Source organism: Pagrus major, chromosome 10, assembly GCF_040436345.1.
Source record: "Pagrus major chromosome 10, Pma_NU_1.0".
NCBI classification, from domain to species: Eukaryota; Metazoa; Chordata; class Actinopteri; order Spariformes; family Sparidae; genus Pagrus; species Pagrus major.
Window position 1 is genome coordinate 7,519,617 of NC_133224.1, and position 21,136 is coordinate 7,540,752.

At 43.1% G+C, this 21,136-nt stretch overlaps 1 protein-coding gene and 1 non-coding gene across 2 annotated transcripts in view; one reads left to right on the top strand and one right to left on the bottom strand.

Moving 5' to 3' along the window:
* Positions 1 to 21,136, top strand: part of LOC141003435 (phosphofurin acidic cluster sorting protein 1-like) — a 53,221-nt gene that overhangs the window by 23,391 nt on the left and 8,694 nt on the right. The window contains 7 exon segments of the mRNA XM_073474774.1: positions 6,463 to 6,550; positions 7,904 to 7,993; positions 9,584 to 9,709; positions 14,362 to 14,506; positions 14,593 to 14,684; positions 17,498 to 17,575; positions 19,791 to 19,850. Coding sequence (XP_073330875.1) covers positions 6,463 to 6,550; positions 7,904 to 7,993; positions 9,584 to 9,709; positions 14,362 to 14,506; positions 14,593 to 14,684; positions 17,498 to 17,575; positions 19,791 to 19,850 — 679 coding nt within the window.
* On the bottom strand, positions 12,138 to 12,209 carry trnae-cuc (transfer RNA glutamic acid (anticodon CUC)). The gene has a single exon. It is a non-coding gene; the product is annotated as a tRNA-Glu (tRNA).

A 21,136-nucleotide genomic window follows, 5' to 3' on the forward strand; every position in this document is an offset into this window, starting at 1 on the left:
AGTCGAGAGGTAAACCAAAGCTGGGAAGATTCATCCTCTGAGGACCGTGAATGTTTGTAGGGCTGCAATTATTGAAAACATATAACTGTTATGTTATCTTCTGTGTTTTTGCATCAACTTCAAGTAGTTATTAGTAGATATTTCATTGTGTGTCATGGCTCGATGTGCGTGTTTGTGTCACTACTCTGACAGACATGCTTATTCAGAGACTGGCCTTTCCAGAATGCCAGAGGTCAATCTTCCCACAGACAATATTGAACCGCTCTCTACCTCCGTCAGCTCCCTCCTTTCATCCACCCATGCCTCCTTACCTCAACAGATAAACAAAGAAATGGCAGCGACTGCCTTGGAAAAACACAAGGCGTCATCGCCCAGTGGCATTAAAGATTTATTTAGTGGCGGTGAGTCAGACTGGAAGTTTGACAGTTTGTCTTGTAGAACCATGAAGACTTTCTATGACAAATTGATGCACTCAGGACACAAACGCACTGCCTTTCTCCCTGCAGACAGACGTCTTTCTTGTCTTTTATTACGTAATATCCAGTGACCGGCAGTTTCACACAGGACTGGGACCTTGGTTTGCCCATTGTTATCATCCTGCCATAAAAGAAGAAAAGAAATACAAATTTAGCCAACGGGTTGGGTTGAGACGCGTATCAATCAAACACACCCAACCAAGCGATGCACAGCCTCTTAGTTGGAACTAGAGTTTGTAAAATTGCCAAGAAACACATTAAAGAAGTGAAACTAGTGTGATGCAAGGAACACTGTGTTGACATGCCTTTCAAGAGAAGTCGTGCATTGTCCCAATAGGAGTTTTTTCGTAATGTATTTTGGAGCCAGCAGCCATTAGAGGAAGTGCAACTGGAGGCACTTCCACTTTGACGTAAATGTACACTTGTGGCGGCTGCAGCCTGGTCCAGACGTCGTCGATAGTGCAGTTAAAACAGCGCGGACGATCTGTGTTGTGCCTCTCTGTGTTTTATTGATCATGTGATGTCGAGCACGCTGCAGCTGGAAAAAGCCGCTCCTCTGACGACGTGTGGCTTTACCCGACAGAAACGAGGAAACCTCTCGAACCGCATCTTCTGTTACTTTTTTACAGTTTGTTGAATCCTCAGTATGTGTCAGAAGGGTGGGGCCGGCTGCATCAGGCCACATAATGACTGTCAGGAAGTTTAGACATCCACTTTTGAGTAATTGCTACTTTACACCTTAACTGAAGACGAGTTCCTGAAGTGAACACCCCACCCTGCTCGATACAGCTGCTTTTAAGTCCAGGTTTTAAATGCTGAGGTTGGCTTTTTGTCAACAAATGCAGTTTAAAGTCCAAAAGTACCTCTAAATTGATCTTACAAGCAAGTATCGTTCGTGGAGTCAAAGTCTGATTTGCTCTGTGCCTTTAGAGATTGGTTGTTGAGCTGCACTGGACGACATGTCTCTTCATTACTGCGCTGCCACGCTGTGATGCATCTTGTAGTCATATAATCTGCAACTATTTTGATAAGCAGTGAATCATTTTTCAAGCAAAAATGACAAATTTGTCCGTTCTAGGTTTAAAAATGTAAGATGTTGCTGCTTATCTTCGTCTCACATGGTAGCACATTGAATATTTTGGGGTTTTGGACTGTTTGACGGTTAATCTGATCAGGCATTTTCAGAATGTTTTGATGTTTTACGAGAGAGAAATAATCAGATTTATCAACTATAACCATCCTGCCACTGAAAATAGTCCCCAACAAACTGTTTACCTCTGTTGGAGTAATGTTTGCAAAAAACTACAGTGGCACAGTGCAGTTTAGGGAAGTACTTAGCCTTTTTTTTTAAGGTTTTTATGAAGATGTATGCCTTGAATTGTAAAGAGAGCCAGAGAGGCACCAAGTACGTCAGAAACCTGAGGGAGACGGATTAATACGCTGGTTGATTTTGGTCTTTTCATGGGATTTGTTGACAATATGAAATATAAAGAATAAGAACAGCGGTATTACCCTTTAATGACGCCTGGATTGGAATTGTGCCTATAGCAAGAGCTCCTCAACTGTGAGGATTTGCTGCTTTTCTTCATGTTATGTGATAGTAAACTGAGGAACTGAGTATTATTTGCACATTAATTGATTCTGGAAATAATAATTAGTTGCAGGTCTGCATATATCCGTGTTTTCCCGTTCACCCAGTTATATATACTTCTTCTTGAACGACACTCGGAGCTCAACTTTATTTGTATAGTGCTTTGAATATTTGTCCTGCGGCTTCGCAGTGAAGAGAGAAAGGCAGTGAAGGAAGATGAAGACAGAATCAAGACACCATTACTTCTAATAGCACTGTCGAAATTAACGTATTTACAAAAACATGGACGACCGTTTGACATTTGTCATCTTGTGAAGCCAGAACCCAATTATCAACAGATTTGCCTCCAAGAGATTTGGATCCAATTGGGAATTAATCCAGCCCCCTGGCTTAGCTCGACTCCCTCAAAGACAAATTGGTTTTGTTGTTATTTTCCATTTATGCGTCGCAGCCTATAATTAGTTTGTGTGAGAAAGACGACGCCGTGCTCCCATTTTTTTCCCCGTCTTTACCGTGCAACCAAAGGTGTTGTTTCCTAGCGTCTGCACAGCTCCTCGCCATCACACGCCGGTGCACTTTCCTCCGCTCTTGTCTGTTCTTTTATCAGATTGTTAATAACGTGCAGTGACTGTTAAATCGTAGTGACAGGCTGTCGAGGAGACGGAGCAGAAAAGTGAGAACTGCACCGGAGAGGAAGCGTTCGCGGCGGGCGGACTGTTTTGACCTTTACCATGTGATTCCCCTCGTCAGATACGGTGACAGTGAGGAACTGTGGCTGTGTGGCAGTCGAGGCAGGAGCTGTGTGTGTGTTTTTGAATGATTGTCTCTTCCAGAGGGATTTACAGTAGTTAAGTAAAGAGTGCAGGGGGCACCACTGAGGTGTAGTGGCAATTTCCCTGCGAGAGAAGTGTTGGAAATTAATAAAAACAGCAGCTAAGGACCAACTTTGACTGTTATTTTCATTCCTTTTCCCATTTTTTTTCACATATTACTCGTTATGGAGATAATTGTGCTTCTGTTACCAGCTGCTTCCTGGGTTTAAAAAGATCGACGAATAAAACTAAAATTCAGCACGATGCTTAATGGAAGGCTTGTGTTTCAGCGGAGTACAGACGTAATTCAGAAATCCCTCTGGTCGTTACATCCATTTACTGAGCAACAATGAAGTCCACCCTGAGTATTTACTGTAACTTTATCTCAAGGCAAATTTGGATTTTGTCCAGATGTTATATCATGATCCGCCGAGCGATTGATTAAGAGACTACAGCGCTGCTCATTACTGCAATAAATTGAGAAGTTCCTGAAGAACTGAAGAGCGAACGTTATCAGTGTGACGTCTTATTTGAGTTTGATCCATCATCATCTTCGTTCGAGGAGCTTTAGGACCCTCCACAAGCTATAACCCAGCTTTGGTGTCCGATGATGGGAGGCCCCAGTGGTGTCATAAACATTTACCGTCTCGTCAGCTCTGTGATTGATGGCGCTGTGGAAGGGAAAGGCTTACAGAGGAGGCGCAGAACAGTGGTGTTCGATGACTGACATCTTTCTTTTAGATTCCTCCCACTGAACGCCGTGTTGCAGTCAGAGGGATTCATGTAACCCAGAGGGACACGGGCTCAGATAGAACAGAACCAAGAAACGATTCGGGTGATCGGTGACCACACCCAGCTCTGTGTTTCCTAACATATTAATCTGCAACATGTTTTGATGATTGAATAAAAGTTGAGGCATTTTTTCAACACTCTCTTCTTTCAGCCTCGCTGTTAAAACAATCTGGCTTGATTTTGAAACGCAGCAGCCTCCACCAGCCCGTGATTCATCCGTGTCCGTTTAAAGATTGATGGGCACACGGTTAGATTGTCCCTTCCTCTCTCACCCATTTTCCCCTCTTTGCCTCCCTAATGGCTTGCCTCAGGTGCTTCAGTCTCCTCCCTAATCGACCCCTGGCACCCGGCCCTCTTGTGCCTTCCTCTCCATCCTGATTCACTCCACTCCAGATCCAGCAGGTGTAAGCAGAAGCTGCACTTTAGCTGGCTTTTTCTATCAAGAGGGGAAAAAAAAAAAAATTGATTTGTTTTTATTCATAGCTTTAGCCACTACTGGACACTTTGATCTGGCAGCAGAAAGCCGCCGGGAGCGAGGAGGAGAAAGGCTCTCGCTGTTTGTCGCTGTGTGTTAACGGCGGTTGCGTCAGCCTGTCGGGGCCACTCGTTCGTTTTCAGCGTCGGGATGTGAGCGCTGAGGGGAAGATGAAAGGCGGGAAGTGGGGTGGATTTAGAGGAAGGCCCAGGTGAGATGAGAGGGAGCTGAGGGAGGAGAGGGACGCAATATTTCTGTCCACTCTGTCCGCCTTTAATCTTTGGAGTTGTCAATAAAGGTTGCATTAGAAGTTCGACCGTGCGTGTTTCAGCACTTGTTTCTAGATGCCTGGGACTATTGATCTGCGTAGAGCCATGGTGATTGTGATTGTTATTGATCGTGTTGCTTTTTTCTGCTATTGTTTTCCACTGACTCATGTGGCATTGATTATTATGTGACTGAAGGTCCGACCTCCGCAAGGTTCAGTGCACTGGTGGATGCTGCGCTGGAAGTGGGCGCTGTTTGTTAAACAAAGCTGCAGCTAACGATTATTTCGTCATCGGTTTAATCTGCTGATTACTTCCACGAGGAATCAATTAATCGCTCGGTTACAGAGATACCTACGGGAGTTAGCATGCTAACCAGCTAGCCCCGGCCTGTCCTGGTCCAAATCACACTAACACTCCCCTGGTCCCCGAGCTCCCGGTCCGTACCGCTAACTGAGCTAGCCTGCTAAGGGCAGCTACCAAAGTAGGAACCTGCGAATATTTGACATTTTGCTTTATTTTGCATTATTACTAGATTGGGTTTACATGCTCTAGCAGTTTTAGCTCCTGTCTCTTTAAGGTCCCCCTCCTGAATACCTAGTCTGCTCTGATTGGTCAGCTCACACACGCCTGAACCAGCACCGCTAACAGTCAGCTCTGTCGTGTTTTCAGCTTCCAGTTATCTTCACTTCTACCGTGAATATCGGTATAAATTGTACAAATGTGTGACATGGTGACGTAGTGTGACGTCACAAAGTCACTGGATTAAAGGCAGGACTACTGGCGAGGCGTTTGAGGAGCAGTGTTTTCTGTGGGAGAGAGGAGCTTCTGCTGTTGTGGACTTACATTTTTAAGATCTTTTACACGAAATACAAGAATTATTACAATCATGACACAATAAACCTAATTTAAAAAAATGCCGAACAAGCATCACAGTATCATCCCGCGTTCTCCTCTCCTCACGGAAAACAGACACTTTTTCTTTTTTATCTCAGCGATGTCAGACGTTTTTTCTTGTTTCATCTTATTTCCACACATCTCGTCAGCCTCTGTCATCCACAGATCTCAGATCTCTCCGTCTTCACTGTCTGACTGCTTGATTGTTTCCCCCTCTCTGTATTCATGGCTGTCTTTACATCTCCATTTCTTATTTGTCATTTTTTCCTCCATCTCTTTTCTCTCTCTGGTGCTTTGTCAGCCCGTCTGTCTTTTTCTTTCTTCGACATAATATTCTCTCTTTGTGTTTTTTCTTTGTTTCCTTTCTATCTGTCTGATTCATCCCCCCGGCTGCCCCAGCAGGTCTATTTTAGTGGTTTACTTTCTGTCTCTAAAGCCCTGAAGATGAATTATTGAACAGACTGACCTCTGGCTGTACAGCTGCTGTTTGGGTGTGTGTCTGTGTCTTTTCTCTGTTTTCATTTCTGTTCTTCGAGTTCGTCTCGTCTTTGATGATTCTCTGTGTTTCTGAACAATTAAAGCCTTTCTTTATGTGTGTTTATTGTGCTGAAACGTGTGCGATTTGCTCTTGTTTTGTTCAGAGGTTGTCAAATCATCATCCAGTATAATTTGTGTGTTTGTGCGCGCTGACGTAAGTGTTGACTTCGGTTAGAAAAAGGACGCTTTTGACAAAAATAGCAAACCATTTTCAGTCCCATCGTCAGCCAAATTGAATCTTTTTGTAACAGCTTGTCATCAGATAAAACACAAAGCTGCACTAAAAGCCTCTTCAGATGTCACTCATTTTTATTTAGCTTCTTTTAGCTCGCTGGTCCACCGGAGAGTCAGAAAGTGAACATGAAGCAGGAAGTTGACGGCACATCACCAGGGTTACAAGAGAGTTTCGAGCCCATGACAAGATTATATCATTATCCGGATATGAGGCCGTTAACATCTTAGATTTTTGTTGTACTGCTTCAAATACTTTATAGCCTGTACACATCATTATATCCACATTACTGATGATTATTGATTAAAAAAAATCTTGTGTTAGTATTTTATGTCTTTATGTATAATATCTTCTAATCAAAGTCCTCTTTGTGCTTCCTTCCAGGTTGTTCAACCTGACTCTGAAGAAGCTGATCATGCTGAAGGAGCTGGATAAAGACCTCACCTCTGTGGTCATCGCCGTCAAACTGCAGGTACGAGTTGTCTCAGACAATAGGAAGGAAAAACTTGACTCATAGCTGCAGCATGTGGGGAAGAAAATGTTCTGAACTGTTCCAGGAAAACCCTAAAATAGTGAAATGGTGCTACGAAACAAAAAACATCCATGTTACAATATTAAAATCCTTAGATTAAAGGCAACACATGCCTGAATTATGGATGCATGATAAATCATCTAAACTGGGAATTTTATATTGGCAGCCTTCCTGATAAAACGAGCCAATCATTTAAAGCCAGATTGCTTTCATGGACTTAATAAGCTCAACGTTTACACCCAAACATGTCATTTTTTATAGTTTCAGAGGAAGATAACACGATTGAGAAAAGTCGATAAAACTCTTGTTAGAGCTCGCTGACAAAAAGTAGATTTTTGTTTTGGCTGCACGAAGACAGAAAAGAAGTATTTTCATCTTCACTGAATTAATGTTTGCAGCGTCTGATTAACAGAAAGTCTTTTAAGTCAACGTTTTTTCAAGCTCGACTTTAACGCAGCAATTATTTCTTTAGCTTAAATCAGCAAAATTGTATTTTAGGAGTTAAAGACTTGAAACCAGTAGATGTCGAAATGTTGCTGAATAAACCACAAACAGAGCTTTTTTTCTTCAGTTTTTGTTCATTGCTTTGTCGAGTCAGGTTATTGGATCGGGACTCACTTCCTCCTCTTTGTTTACGGCCAAAAACACGTCCTGCGACTCCTCCACAGTTGTGTTTTCTTACACTCAACAGGAGCTTCTTTTAATGTTTCTCCGTATTAAAAGTCAAGTTCTTACTATCTGACGCCTTTCTGCCGTTATTCAACGAAATACAGATAGATGTGAATTTAAGAGCGCGTCGGTGTTTACTTCATGCAGACCGACTGTCTGCGTGCTCAGACATCTCCATCTTCTCCCTAATTGAAGGAAATCTAAAAAATCTTTGACAGAGTACAAATTAAGATTTTTCAATTCCTCTTTAATGCCGTGGCTCCTCTCCCAGTTTCTGCTCCTTGGCTTGTTTTCTCTCATCGCTATCCCCATCTTGTTTTCAATCTAAGTAAACCAATAGCTTCTCTGCTGTTTCTGGCACATAATACACTTTAAGCTGTTTCAATTCTTCTTCCAAACTGCTGCTGCTTCTGCCACAGTCCTCACTCCTATCAGTCAATTTCCACCCCCCACCTCCTTTGCTCCCACGCTTCCCTCGCTGCATGCGGTAGATGAGAGTTCATTGTTTTGTCTCTGCTGGAGTCGGCCGGGGCACGCTAATAATCTTTCCATCTTTCACCGCTTTTCTATCCGCGCACTCACGACGTTCTCTCCTTTGTGTCTTCCCTCCTGTCGCCTCCTCAGGGCTCCAAGCGGATCCTGCGCTCCAACGAGATCCTGCTGTCCTCAGCGGGGCTGACGGAGACCGACCTGCAGCTCACCTTCTCCCTGCAGGTAAAGACGAGGGTTCAGCGAGTTCAGGCGCCTGTCAGTCAAAAGCAAACAGAAGCTTTGCTCCTGTACTTGTGTTGGGTTTTGTTTCTGCTGTAATATCTTCCTTATACATAGTCGTACCAACATGTATTCTCAAACTCTAAAAGTAGAAATGTCACAGCAGATAAATGATGCAGACGGTTTTGATGTCGGGCTGAACTATTTTGAGTTTGGTGCAGTTGACTTGTACCTGCTTTTTTTTGTGCAGCATCACTTCCTCAGTCTTTGTTAACAGAGTGAACAGACAGGGTGATTAAAAATGGTTCAGCTTGTCTAGAAACTGAAATAAATCTGCAGAAAACAGTTTTATCTCCACCGTTTTCTGCAAGATAATCCAATTCCAAAATCAAAGCACACATTTTCAGGCTTCGTTTGTGATTACTTGTCTTTTCAGGCAGTGCTTGGCAGCCAAAAATGATATTTAATCTAACTCATTAATGTAGCAATTTTGTTTTTGTTGGTGTACTTCACCTTACAGACTCGATTCAGGGCAAAAACAACAGCCCACAGCCATGCTAGCAGCTCTTTGAGCAGTGTTTGGAGGCAAATGCTAACACCAACATGCTGACAACGACAATGCTAACATGATGATGTTAAACGGGTATAATGTTTACAATGTTTAGCATCTTCATGGCGTATTAGCATGCTAACATTTGCTAATTAGCACTAAAAACAAAGGCCCAATCCCAGTACACTACTTGCACTCTACCCGCACTCTACCCCTACTAGGGTGAGCGTGTCCCGATGGAGCGGTAGGGCGAAGTGTTTGGGCTACATGACCCTCCAAAGAAGGGTTTACATCGCCACACTTCAAACTGCGGGTTACGAGAATGCTCTGTTGTTTCAATGCGTTATGGTCCTTTTCTTTAAAGCAAGCGTAAAACAATCGCTGCTAGTTTGCTGACGTCTCTGCAGCTCACATGAACATAAAAGAAGTGATCTTGAAATGAGCTACATGTAATAAACATCAGACCCCAGCATGCATCAACACACGTACAGCGTTTTTAACATCCACTCCCTGAGCATTCGTTCAGGCAGCGCATGGTTAATATGATTCCCAGTAGGGCTTCTTCTGCTCTAAATTATCCTTTCCAATTTCCATGTTTCTAAATGCTGCTAAAAGGTCAGGGAGTTTCTCTCTCCGGATGTTAGCGAGTGCAGTGAGCCAGACATTATACATTATACATCAAACTTTCTACAACTGCAGCACTGCAGAGAAGAGGCCCATTAAAAACGGAGCAGCAGAGTGATTTCATGGCTCTGAACATTGTTACAGGAGTCGCTTTTGTTCCATTTATAGTGCCACCGTTGCAGATCCTTAATGACGGGTTATGTCATAGTTGGGATGTGACTAAAAGGTTCGACACCTCAGGAAGCCGGAGACAGGTCAGCGGGTGTGAAGTCCTTATGCAACGAGCCAGTTCAGATCAGCCTAATTATCGTGACCTGCGAAGAGTCATCTCTTTATCAGTGATCTGAACCCGTTCAGCAGGTCAGGCGTTTATGTGCACGTGCATGTGGGTTTATGTATGCGTTTATGTGCACCTGCAGTACCCGCACTTCCTGAAGAGGGACGCCAACAAGCTTCAGATCATGCTGCAGCGACGGAAGCGATACAAGAACCGGACCATCCTGGGCTACAAGACCCTGGCCCTGGGACTCATCAACATGGCCGAGGTGACACAGCTTTACTCAATGATCAGTGCCGTACAGAAGTGATTTTGTGATGTCCAGTGTTTCCTTCTGCTTTAGTGAGTATTAGTCTTTTCCCAGAATGCCTCTAAAGCTTTGCCGTTATCACATTAAGGCACCAAGAAAAGGCATGAATAGCATTCTGACAGCAACATTGTTTTTATTCCTCCACGCCGGCGACAGCTGTGCATGGAGGCATTATGTTTTCAGGTTGTCCGTCCATCTGTCCATCTGTCCGCCTGTCCCATTCTTGTGAATATCTCAGGAACGCCTTGAGGGAATGTCGTCAAATTTGGTACACATGTCCACTACGACTCGAGGTTGAACTGATTCGATTTTGGTGGTCAGAGGTCAGAGGTCAAGGTCACTGTGACCTGACAAAACACAAACAACCAAACAACAGGATAAAATGATGAAGTTATGACATATGGTCAGAGGTTAAATGCACTGTGACATCATAATATTGTGTCAGGAACAGCAGCTTGACCGGTGCGCAAAGGCAATCAAGATATTTATCGTGTATCGGTGTCTTCTCTAGGCTGCAAACTTATCTTTTTCAACATGTGCGGTTTGAGAATGGGTTTAAACATTCTTATGCTGTAAACGTTTACACTATTATTCATACGCGAGTAATCAGCACAGAGCAGTTGCACTTAAACTATTTTCCAAATGAGTGGATGATTTGTGGTTGCAGTGCCGGCGGAGGAAAGGCTAAATACATGCAGACATCTCTTGAAGCTCCCGTTTGGTACATTTTTGTGTATTTTCAGCACAGAGCACCTCCGACAGCGGCAGATGGAGGTCGAGCACGTCAGCTGTCGAGATGTCGAGTCAGCGGAGTCTCACCCTCTGCAGCCAGACAAATGTCCCAGCTGATCTGAGCTGTTGACCCAACAAACGACCAGCCACGGGCTCATTTCCCTAAACATGCAGCCTCTGCCTTCTGCGTCGGTCTCAAAGTGATTTCTAACCTAATATAAACCAGAATAAATGGGATGCTCCGCTCCCCTGTTCCTCCTTTATCGTTCATAATCTTTGCTAACCTTCATTTAACCTTCATCCAAACTCAATTCGAGCAAGTGCACTTTAAAATCAAAGCGGGATTTTGATCTTTGGCCCAGCGTTCTCGTCTCCGCCGCCATAAATGTCGCCATAAATCAAACTTCCAATTAAACATTAGCCTCTTCTGCCAAAAGCTCCTCGCGTTCTCCGTCTTGCACAATATAAAAACCTTTATACAAGCGCCGTGATCGATGGCTGTGTCTGTCGTCGTGTGTGCACATGTGGACGCCCTTTACATCGGACGTCTGGTGAGTTTTCAGGCTGCGTCTGCACCTTGAACAAACTGGCACACTACGAGGAGTTTATGGAGAGAAAATGACATAAATACAGACTTAATCAAGAGGTAGATTTGGTCTCCAGGATGTTTATACTCCTCACTTTGTCAAGAGCAAATGAAACCAAATGCAACAGCAGAATAAGCTGATGGACTGTATGAAAAACAGCCAAACAGCCCATTTTTCATCTAAAATAGTGTGTCGCTGCAGTCTCTGTGATGCCCGCTGGATCTCTTCTCTTCTGCATGTGAAATAAAGTCAAATTTTATTCATGAATCTCTTCCAGCAGACTGCAAAGTGCTTTCCAGAGGTCAAAGGACACAAATACAGACTCGAACGCACGATAGGTTCAAACTCATTTCCTTTCACAGACACAGGAAAAGTCTCCTCCGTCTGAACTCCGCCGGTTTATTCTGCCCTCGGCTCCGCGTGTGTGTCAGAAAAATAATACGCTATAGGGGACACGCTCAGGTTTCCGGTTCATACGTTCCTATCCGAAATGTCATTTTGATGGCTCGGCGCTGGTTTAATATGACAGGTAGTTTCCACTGACCCAGCAGGTGTTGTGGGGATGAACTCTTGAACCTGTTTGAAAATTCAAAAATGCCCTTAAAACTTCTAAAGTGCTCCGAATATATAAAACATGGTAAAGCACAGACACAAGAGTTGTTACTCAACAGTTTTACATTAAACTTGTCCTCATTTCGCAAGTTGTTCTTGAGTCAGTTGCTGTAAAGACATGAGTCCGATCTTCCTGTCTCTCTTGGTTGCCTCTACAAGCCTGTGGACGATTTATCTCAGTCGTTTTAATGCAACTGGACTGTGGATTTCTTTGCAAACGACTCGGATTTTCCGTGACAGTCCAAAGAAAGTGACTTTATGCATGTTTTCGAGCTAAAACATATAGTGCCCAACAAAACAGTCCAAACCCAGAAATATTTCATTTACTGTCTTATGTGATTAAAAACAAGCAGCAAATTAGATTAGATAGACTTTATTTATCCCACAACAGGGAAATTCACTTGTTACAACAACTCAAGATGCAACAAGTAAAAGAAAAAGCGTTAAAACAAGTGTTCCCTGACCGGGAATCGAACCCGGGCCGCGGCGGTGAGAGCGCCGAATCCTAACCACTAGACCACCAGGGATCTGCTGTCCCAGGTCCTCAAATTAGACCTCCAACCAGCAAATGCCTGGCTAGAAATAACTTCAACAGTTAATGGTTTACCAAATGATTCAATTCGTGCCTAACCTTGTCTGAAAATGGCCTTTTTTAAAGGTGAATGCAGGATTTACATGTTTAACAAGACAGAAGGGCACAAATTTAGAGGTATGGTGTCATATTACGACGTGTCAGGGAGTCGTTGTCCTTCACTGCCTCAGCTCAATGTGCGACAGCAGGTGGTCGTGAGACTGAGCACCTATAATTTAGTCCTTTTCTTACTGAGTTACGGCACTTCTGGTTTGTATTTTTAATGTAGTCAACATTCAACTTCACCTCCCTCTGCCTCAGTTTTCCTCCTGCTTTCTCACAGCCACCCCGAGGCAGCTATTGCCGTGCAGAAAGTGAAAATAATCACATGTAAAAACTGTTATTACCTGAAAGATAACATTACATCTTAGATCAAATTTCCTGCGTGTTGCACAGCAGTGATGCACGACATTATTCAAGGCCGTGTCTGACGTCTGTGAGCTCTTTTATTAATGGATTTTAAAAAGCAGCGTCAGGAGATGAACCTGCTGTAACTCCGGCAGCGGATTCAGACCCAAGTCAAATTTGCAGCCAGTGTTCCTCATCAATGTTAATGTTGCATCTTTGCGATGTTTGCCTCGTCACATTTGCATAATTGTCTCTCTGACTGGAAAAATGGTTGGAAGCTACAGAAAGCCGGCCGCAGCGTCTGAAGCAGGTTAGCCGAACTCGAGCCAAGCGAATGGGTGTATAGCAGTAATGTGTCTCGTCAATGTGTGGCCAAGGCTGTCTCCGTAATAAGCTGCTCAGACTTCATTAACTCTGTGAGTGTGACCAGACTGCTGAGAGCGGCTGGGTGTCACTCAGTCAGGTGCACAAACACACACACACACACACACACACACACACACACACACACACACACACACACACACACACACACACACACACACACACACACACACACACACAGGAGACGTGGTGCTGCTGTTTGCCGCACAGAGAAATTATATTTGCTGCCTCACATGTTCATGTTTCCTCCGTCGTCATGGTGACAGCGTCTGGGTATTTAATCCTCGGCTGCTATTTTTTGTTTATCCTCTTTATTTTCTCATCGTTCTATTATCATCCACCTCCCAGCGTCTGCTTCACGCCTGTCCTCGTTTCTTCTCTCGCTGCCGTCGAAACCGGTGTTTCACTGTCTGCAGAGCCTTTGAGTCTCTCTTCCTCTAATTTCAATCATATCCAGTGTTTATACCTTCTGTGTAGTTGATGCATTTGGCTTTTCTTTCCTCTTATAGTTGTCTCGTTTGCATTTGCATGCTGCCATTTTAGCATTCAGATGAGTGTCTCAGTGAAGAAAACATTTGTTTCAGGACTCGAGGGTTAAACTGATTGGATTCTGGTGGTCAAAAGTCACTGTGACCTCACAAAACACTTTATAGGAGGATAACACAGCTCTGCAACAGCAACTTGACTGGTGCGCGGAGGCAAACAACCACGATGCTGTAATTCTAGTTTCACATTTGTCTTGGTATTTTGGTGCATAACATAAACACAGTAAGAGAAAATGAAAACGAAATCAAAAGCAAAAACTGCAATGATCAAGAAACATGAATAGAAGATTTAAATATATGTTTTATTTATTTTATTTTACCAGGAATAATCCCACGGAGATTCAGAAACTCTTTTCCAAGGAGCATAGAAAGTTTCACATAAAGCAACAAGCAACGACTTAAAACAAACAACATTTAAAACTTTCACATTAAAGAAACAAAAAAGAGAGAAAGAAACTAAGAAAAGTGTGAAAATATGGACATAAATCTTTCGTATTTAAAAATCAGTCTTTGTATTCTCATTAAGAACATTTCTAAGTAGAGGAAGATCATGAAATACACATAATACTGTTTGTCAGTCATCACATACAAACTCCTATCTGAATAATAAATCTCCTGAAAGCACCATTTTGGACAAACACATACTATTTGAGTACGTCCTGCCCCAAACTTTCTGTTTTCTGCATGTCGAAAAGCATCATCAGAAACTCTCAGATCCAAACCCACAGATTTAAAACAACTCACTCTCATGTCTGTATTTTCTACGTCCAGGTGATGCAGCACCCCAGCGAGGGGGCTCAGGTCCTGGGGCTCCACAGCCAGCTGAAAGACGCCTCGGTGCCCGTCGCCGAGATCAGAGTCTACTCTCTGTCCAGCCAGCCGATCGACCACGAGGGACCCAAAGCAAAGATGTCTGGTGAGCACGTCGCCCAACCGCACCTGTCTGTGTCCGCCCTCTCTTTTAATATGTCCTCATTCTTTATACGTCCTCTGCGCCTCCAGATCGCTCCCCAGACATCGACAACTACTCTGAAGAGGAGGAGGAGAGCTACTCGTCAGAGCAGGAAGGCAGCGACGACCCCATTCACGGACAGGTGGGTTTGGATACACAGTAATGCCGGCATTGTAAGACAATATGTCAACTTTGGAAGACAAAATGAACAATGCCTTCACATTTGTCCTGAGGGTTAGGGTTACACATTTCTGCAACCTGGAGAAATCTGTAATATCATTCAAGGAAAAGGACACATTTCATTTTGTCTCCTGTCGCTATAACTTTCACGGAGAGAGTCGGAACGTGAGGAAGGAAGTCAAGAAACGTGACATAAATAAAACTTCTCAGGAAACAACTCCCATGACCCCACACATCCTAACATTCACGAATGTAATAAATACATCATGAAAGATCGAATGATGAGGTTTTTCTGGGCCAATACAGATTAATAGCCATCAAGGAGACTGATAACTGATATTTAACCAAGATTAGAATAACTAGTAATGAAATAAAATGTACAATTTACTCAAGTACTGTACTGTTCTACAATTTACTTGTATTATACTTGAGTATTTCCATTTTCTGCTTCTTTCTCCTCCCATTCCACATTTTGGAAGCAAATTTTGTACTTTTTTCTCTACTACATTTATCTGAAAACTGTTGTTACTAGTTATAATAATAATAATCATCATCATAATAACACCTTGGACTAATATAGTGCCTTTCATTAGACCCAAGGACGCTTTAAACAGTAGGATAAAAACAGACAAAGAACAAATAGACAAACAAACAAACAAATTATATCACTTTTATTAATATTTCTGTTTTTTTTTCCTTGTATATCATGAAGATGCTAAGGAGTGAGACATCTCGCTTCTTTCTGATCTGTGATCTCCGGAAATAAGACCAAACCCCTCCACAGATTCTGATAATGAAAAAATGCTGAATATGGGAATCCGATAATTGGTCCCTCCCTAGTATAATTAATCACATCCTGTCTGTTTTACCAGATGCTGTTGCTCTGAGCAGATATTTTAACCATATTGGTGTAAAATAAGTTGTTCAAGTGCAGAAAAATCCTCTTTAGAAATCCGTTTTTGCCTCATTCACGGTTAATGGAGTCTCTGTGTGGCCACCCGGCTGCCTTCCTCATTCATTCCCGTTCCAGGAGTTGATTGAACGGGGGAGAAGTTCACAAACAGACCAAGCAGAGGGCTTTTTTTTTTTTGTACTGTGTCACCTTCTGTGTCCTGGCTTATGAGAGAGAACGAGGCGAGGGATGATGGTGTTTGGGGGGGGATGCGAGGTGAATCGGCGCCCATCGGTGCGAGAGATTGGAGGAGGGAGTGAAAAGGAGCAAACAAGACAGCGAGGGGGAGATAAGACGGTAGCAACAAGGCTTCGTAGGCCGGATTGAAAGGGCTGAATGGAGGGATGCTGAGCGGTGGGAGACGAGGGGGAGGGAGATGGTGCAAGGGTGAAACTACCGCACGACTGGAGCAGCGACACGAAGCAGAATAAAGAGGAAGAGAGCAAATCTGACACAGCCGGTGTTCAGTTTAACGTAAAGGAAATGTCTTTTCTTCTCCTGAATGAGGAACATGAGTGGTTAGACAGTTTTAAAGCTCACAGATGTAAATGTCAGCCTTCCGCATTGGTTTTCTCCTTTTCCCTCAGAATAGAGCGCTTTATATAATCCGAGTAAACAGTCGGCCTGTTGCAACACGCAAGACTGCTCATGCTTCTTGACCCGTTTGACTTTGTTGTATCAAATGTCTCCATAGTCCAAGACCTCAGCAGCACAATGTAATCAAACTATCCGTCTGTGTATCTCCGTATATCTTCAGAACCGTTCATCCGATCTATTCCTGCTTGTCAGGGTTGTTGCTGAGCAGGGGTGTAACGGTACGCAGGAGTCACAGTTCGGTGTGATTTTCAGTACAGGAACAAAAAAATGACAAAAAATCCCAAATGCACACGTTCCAACTAGTTAAGCATTTAAAAAGACAATAAAACAAAGAAAAGTTAGCAGATAAATAGTTTAAAATGTAAGAAATTGCTTTTAAAAGATAATAACAAAAGCAAGTAAATACATATTTGCAGATTATAAAGAGGTTATGTATCTAATTTATGATAAAGCCACAGTAAACAGTAATGTTTTAAGCCCTGATTTAAATAAACAGACAGTTTTAGCAGAGCTCAGGTGTTCGGGAAGCTTAATCCACAGGTGCAGAGCTCAGAAACTAAAAGCTTATTTAAAAATTGGACACCAATTTTAATACATTTTGAATAAAGCTCTCTGGCTTTATGGCTCTGCAGACTGGGGATCTCATGGGGAAGCAGACGTAAACAAAATGGAGATTAGCAAAGTGCAACAACTTGCCGTAGTCACGCGATGCAGTGAGAAGAAAAGAGTAGAGGCAGAAGGTTAAAACGAGTCTGGACAGAACTGGTGGTGAGATTTTAAGTTTGTGTCAACAGTAGTATGCTAGCTAACGTTAGCCTCAGTTCAGGAGGCTTAAGACTGGATTTGTAAACCCGTCACGTTATCAAATAATCTGTGCCGAACATTGATAACGATCATGGAGCCAGACCAGATTTCTCTTCTAGTTGTCGGCCCTAACAAAGCCCAGTGTCAGGGGCAATTTTGTTTGATTGAGCTTTTATTTACCAGCCAGTACCCCCATTTTGAGCAGCTTGTTTTGAACGGGCGTTGCACTTGTCTAACCAGACAATGGCCAAAATTATGACATTGAAAGACGAGGCAGCCATTATCCTGTATTTTTCTCATTGTTGTATCTCAAAGCTAACAATACTTCGCTCTGTATTTGTGCTCTTCTCTGTCCTCTCTGTTTTCTACTGATGCTGTAAATCTTGAAATGACTCACAGACCCTCTTCTTCCACTCTTTCAGTATCTCTTTGACGAAGAAGAGGAGGTGAGGAAGAAGAAGCCGAGGCGTAAGCTCCCTTCCAATGCCGCCATCACCCGAGTAAGAAAAGCACCTCTCTCTGGTTTTTGTCTGCAAAGCAATTTGCTGCAAACCTGTTTGGTGAAAAAAGTCCTTTCAAATAGATTTGATTCGACCGGACTCCCCCTCATCTGCCTCTAGCCTCACCTCATTCAACCTGTCCTCCTCTCTCCACATCATTTGCTCCTCTCCCTCCCTCCCTCCCTCCCTCCCTCCCTCCCTCCCTCCCTCCCTCCCTCCCCCGTTGTTGGTTTTCTATAAATCCATTTTCTCCCTCTCATTCTCGATACATGTTATTCAGGCCAATTTACCGGGGGAGAAAACATTGAGACAAGTCACCATAATCACTTCCAATAACATTAACCTCTTCCTCACACACACACACACACACACACACACACACACACACACACACACACACACACACACACACAACAGGAACACAGATTAACACAAAATTGTCGGCAGCCCTGAAAATTACAATGGACCTGCTATTTGACAGAAGGGAAGCAATGTTTTGTGTGTGTGTGTGTGTGTGTGTGTGTGTGTGTGTGTGTGTGTGTGTGTGTGTGTGTGTGTGTGTGTGTGTGTGTGTGTGTGTGTGTGTGTGTGTGTGTGTGTGTGTGTGTGTGTGTGTGTGTGTGTGTGTGTGTGTGTGTGTTGCAGCAGCAGGAGTTTGTCGCAGCAGGTCATTAATTGAGCACTCCTGTGGAGGTCTCCATGAGACTGTCACTGCTGCTCCCTAACACCACCACCTGTGGACAACACACATGCCGTCTCTCTCTCTCTGTGTCACACACACACACACACACTCAAACAAACACACACAAAATAACCACAATTTCTTTACTGCTGCAGTTGAAGATCTAGTGCTCGAAAGCAATTACGAGCCGCTGTCCTTTACTGCAGACACACACAGACACACACATATATAGAAACATTTACATCCCCAGAGTCCAGCATGAAGTCGACCCCCTCCACTGTCGAGCAGCAAATTGGGACACAACCTCCAAAACACTCCAGCTCTCTGCAGCCACTCAGACATCCACTTCTGTTGCAGATGAAAGCTTCGCTTAAAGCTGAACGTCACCAAAAATACTCTAAAATCAAAATCAAATTATAATAAGAAGATGCTGTTCATTACAGTTTACAGAAAAGTGCTTCAGGTAATAGAAAGTAAAGGGAAAGAAACGAGATGCTAACTCTTACTCCCTTCATCTGACTTTCTATCAGCATTGGATGGACTGGATTATGACTAAATGTTCATTTTTGGGTGAATATTTCCTTTAAGATGTGCAGAGGACTGATGTTTAAGTGCCATTTTTTTGAGCGTTAGAAAACCAGCTGTTGCTTTTTCAGCTAATTTTTTTTTAGCTGTGTAGCTGCAGCTTTACTAAAATCCTGTTATTGCTCAACAGCAAACAACAGACCGACACAGTTAGCTGGTGAACACGGTGCCGCATTTAGCTGCTAAAGAGCCAAAAATATCTCCTTCAGGAGATGGTGGAGACCAAAAACGGAGCTAAAAGAGAGTGAATATTGGACTTAAACTCATTTGGTGGCCAGAAACACGACTCTAAATGAATGCTAATGTTGCAGTTAATGTTCACAACCTGTTTCCACTTACCCTAAATGGACAATAAAATAAGTTAATGCAGATTTAAAGAAAGTTTTGTTCTTGTCTTAAAAAGCGTGAGACAAAAATAATGTATGCAGCTGAAGATCCACTGCTTTAATGATAATAATAGTAATAAAGCCTAGCTAACACTCATATTTTCCAGCCTTCTTCAAATGTCACGTACAGAAAATGATTATAATTTTGAGCCCTGAGCTGCTGAGTCACTTTTAATAACGTCTCCTTGTCTCCTTTCAAATAACTCGGCTCGTTAAATAAACAAACAACCCCTTTGTAGTCTGAACATCTGCCGTGGGAGCCGTCGACTTGATAACCTCGATAACGCTCTCACATTTCCCAGCTTAATAACACAAGACGCAGTCACACCCGAGCCCTGCACGCAAACATCTGCATAGATAACACTTTTTCTTTACGTGACACGCAGAAATATTGTCCTGCCGCTGTATCCATTAACTGCTGCTGTTTTGAATCGCCGAGCGTGAAAAGAGAGCTCGGAAATTACCCTTCTATCCCGCTCCTGTCATCTCTTTTCTACGCCATTCATCCCCCAACATCCATCTTCTGAATATCTCATGCTGTCCTCATTTTCTGTCTCCGCAGCAACCCAACATCAAGCAGAAGTTTGTCGCCTTGCTGAAAAGGTTTAAAGTCACCGATGAGGTGGGTGCCCCCTTTCGTCTCATGGCCTTTTTCGCCTTCCCGATATCACTTTACATCACACATCCCCACTTCTGCTTGTGCTAGGTTGAGAGTGCATTTGCCAAAGTAAACATGTATTTCAGTTTTTTGCCTTTGAAGACACAGAGAGGTGTGTGTGTGTGGGAGAAATGTGGCAGAGCGACTGAGATTCAGCTGGCAGCTCAAAAAAAGAGGATAAAACAACGCTGTCGATTAAAAATAGAACAGAAATGTGTCTGTGTTTAATGTGTCGGTGCTTAAATGTGTGTGTTTGATCTCGCTCTGAGTCTGTTTGGGTGTGTATTTATGTTTCTCTTGTGTGAACATGTGGTTGTTTGTGTGGTTGTTTTTCTTCTGTTTGTCTTTTTCAACACAAATTTGTGCCTACAGATTTGCTTTTTTGCAGCCCTGTGGCGCTACATGTTTCCTAATGTCTTTGCTTTTTGCTGAATCATGTTGCGTTTATTAGTTAAGTTACGTCTTCTGCTACTGACCGGCCCTACCAGACAGATAATTCCAGTTTATTACAACACTGATTAATACCTGAGATTTGGCGGCGCTGCTTAAAATAAGTCGGACGGGACAAAGAAACACAGGCAGATGATGGTAAATGCTTTAAACCCACTAATCCCACTTTTAAAAGAGAAATGTGGGTGAAAAGCTTCCACGGTCAACCTTGATCTGACTTACCTGCTGTTTTCCCGCTAAGTTAATAGACCTGTTATGCTTTTTCGTTTTTTTTTTCCTGTCTCACGGCGTTTTGTTTCTTGTGCGTGTCAAGAATCTTAAAAAACTTCAACGGTCAAAATCCGCACCAGCAGACGCTCCTCTCTCCCACAGAAAACACTGCTCCTGAAACGCCTCGTCAGTAGTCCCGCCTTTAATTCTGTGACTTTGTGACATCACACGAAGTCGCCATGTCACACACTTGCATGATTTATGCCTAGCAGCTAGTTTGGCATGTAAGACTTTATTTAGCACGGCTGCTCTGTTGTTGTTAGCGGTGCAGGCTCAGGCGTGTGTGAGCCGACCAATCAGAGGAGAGTGGGTATTCAGGTGGGCAGGTCTTAAAGGAGACATATTACGCTCATTTTCACTCTTTAAGTGAAGAGGTTTAGATAATCGGATCAGACTTAGTAGCGGTGTTGCCGACATGTTCAATGTATTGGCTGCCGACTGCAAAAAGAATAACGACTCTTGCTTTTATGGTTTTTTATTTGAGATTAATTTAAACAGGATCATGTAAACAACAATCTCCTGCAGACATT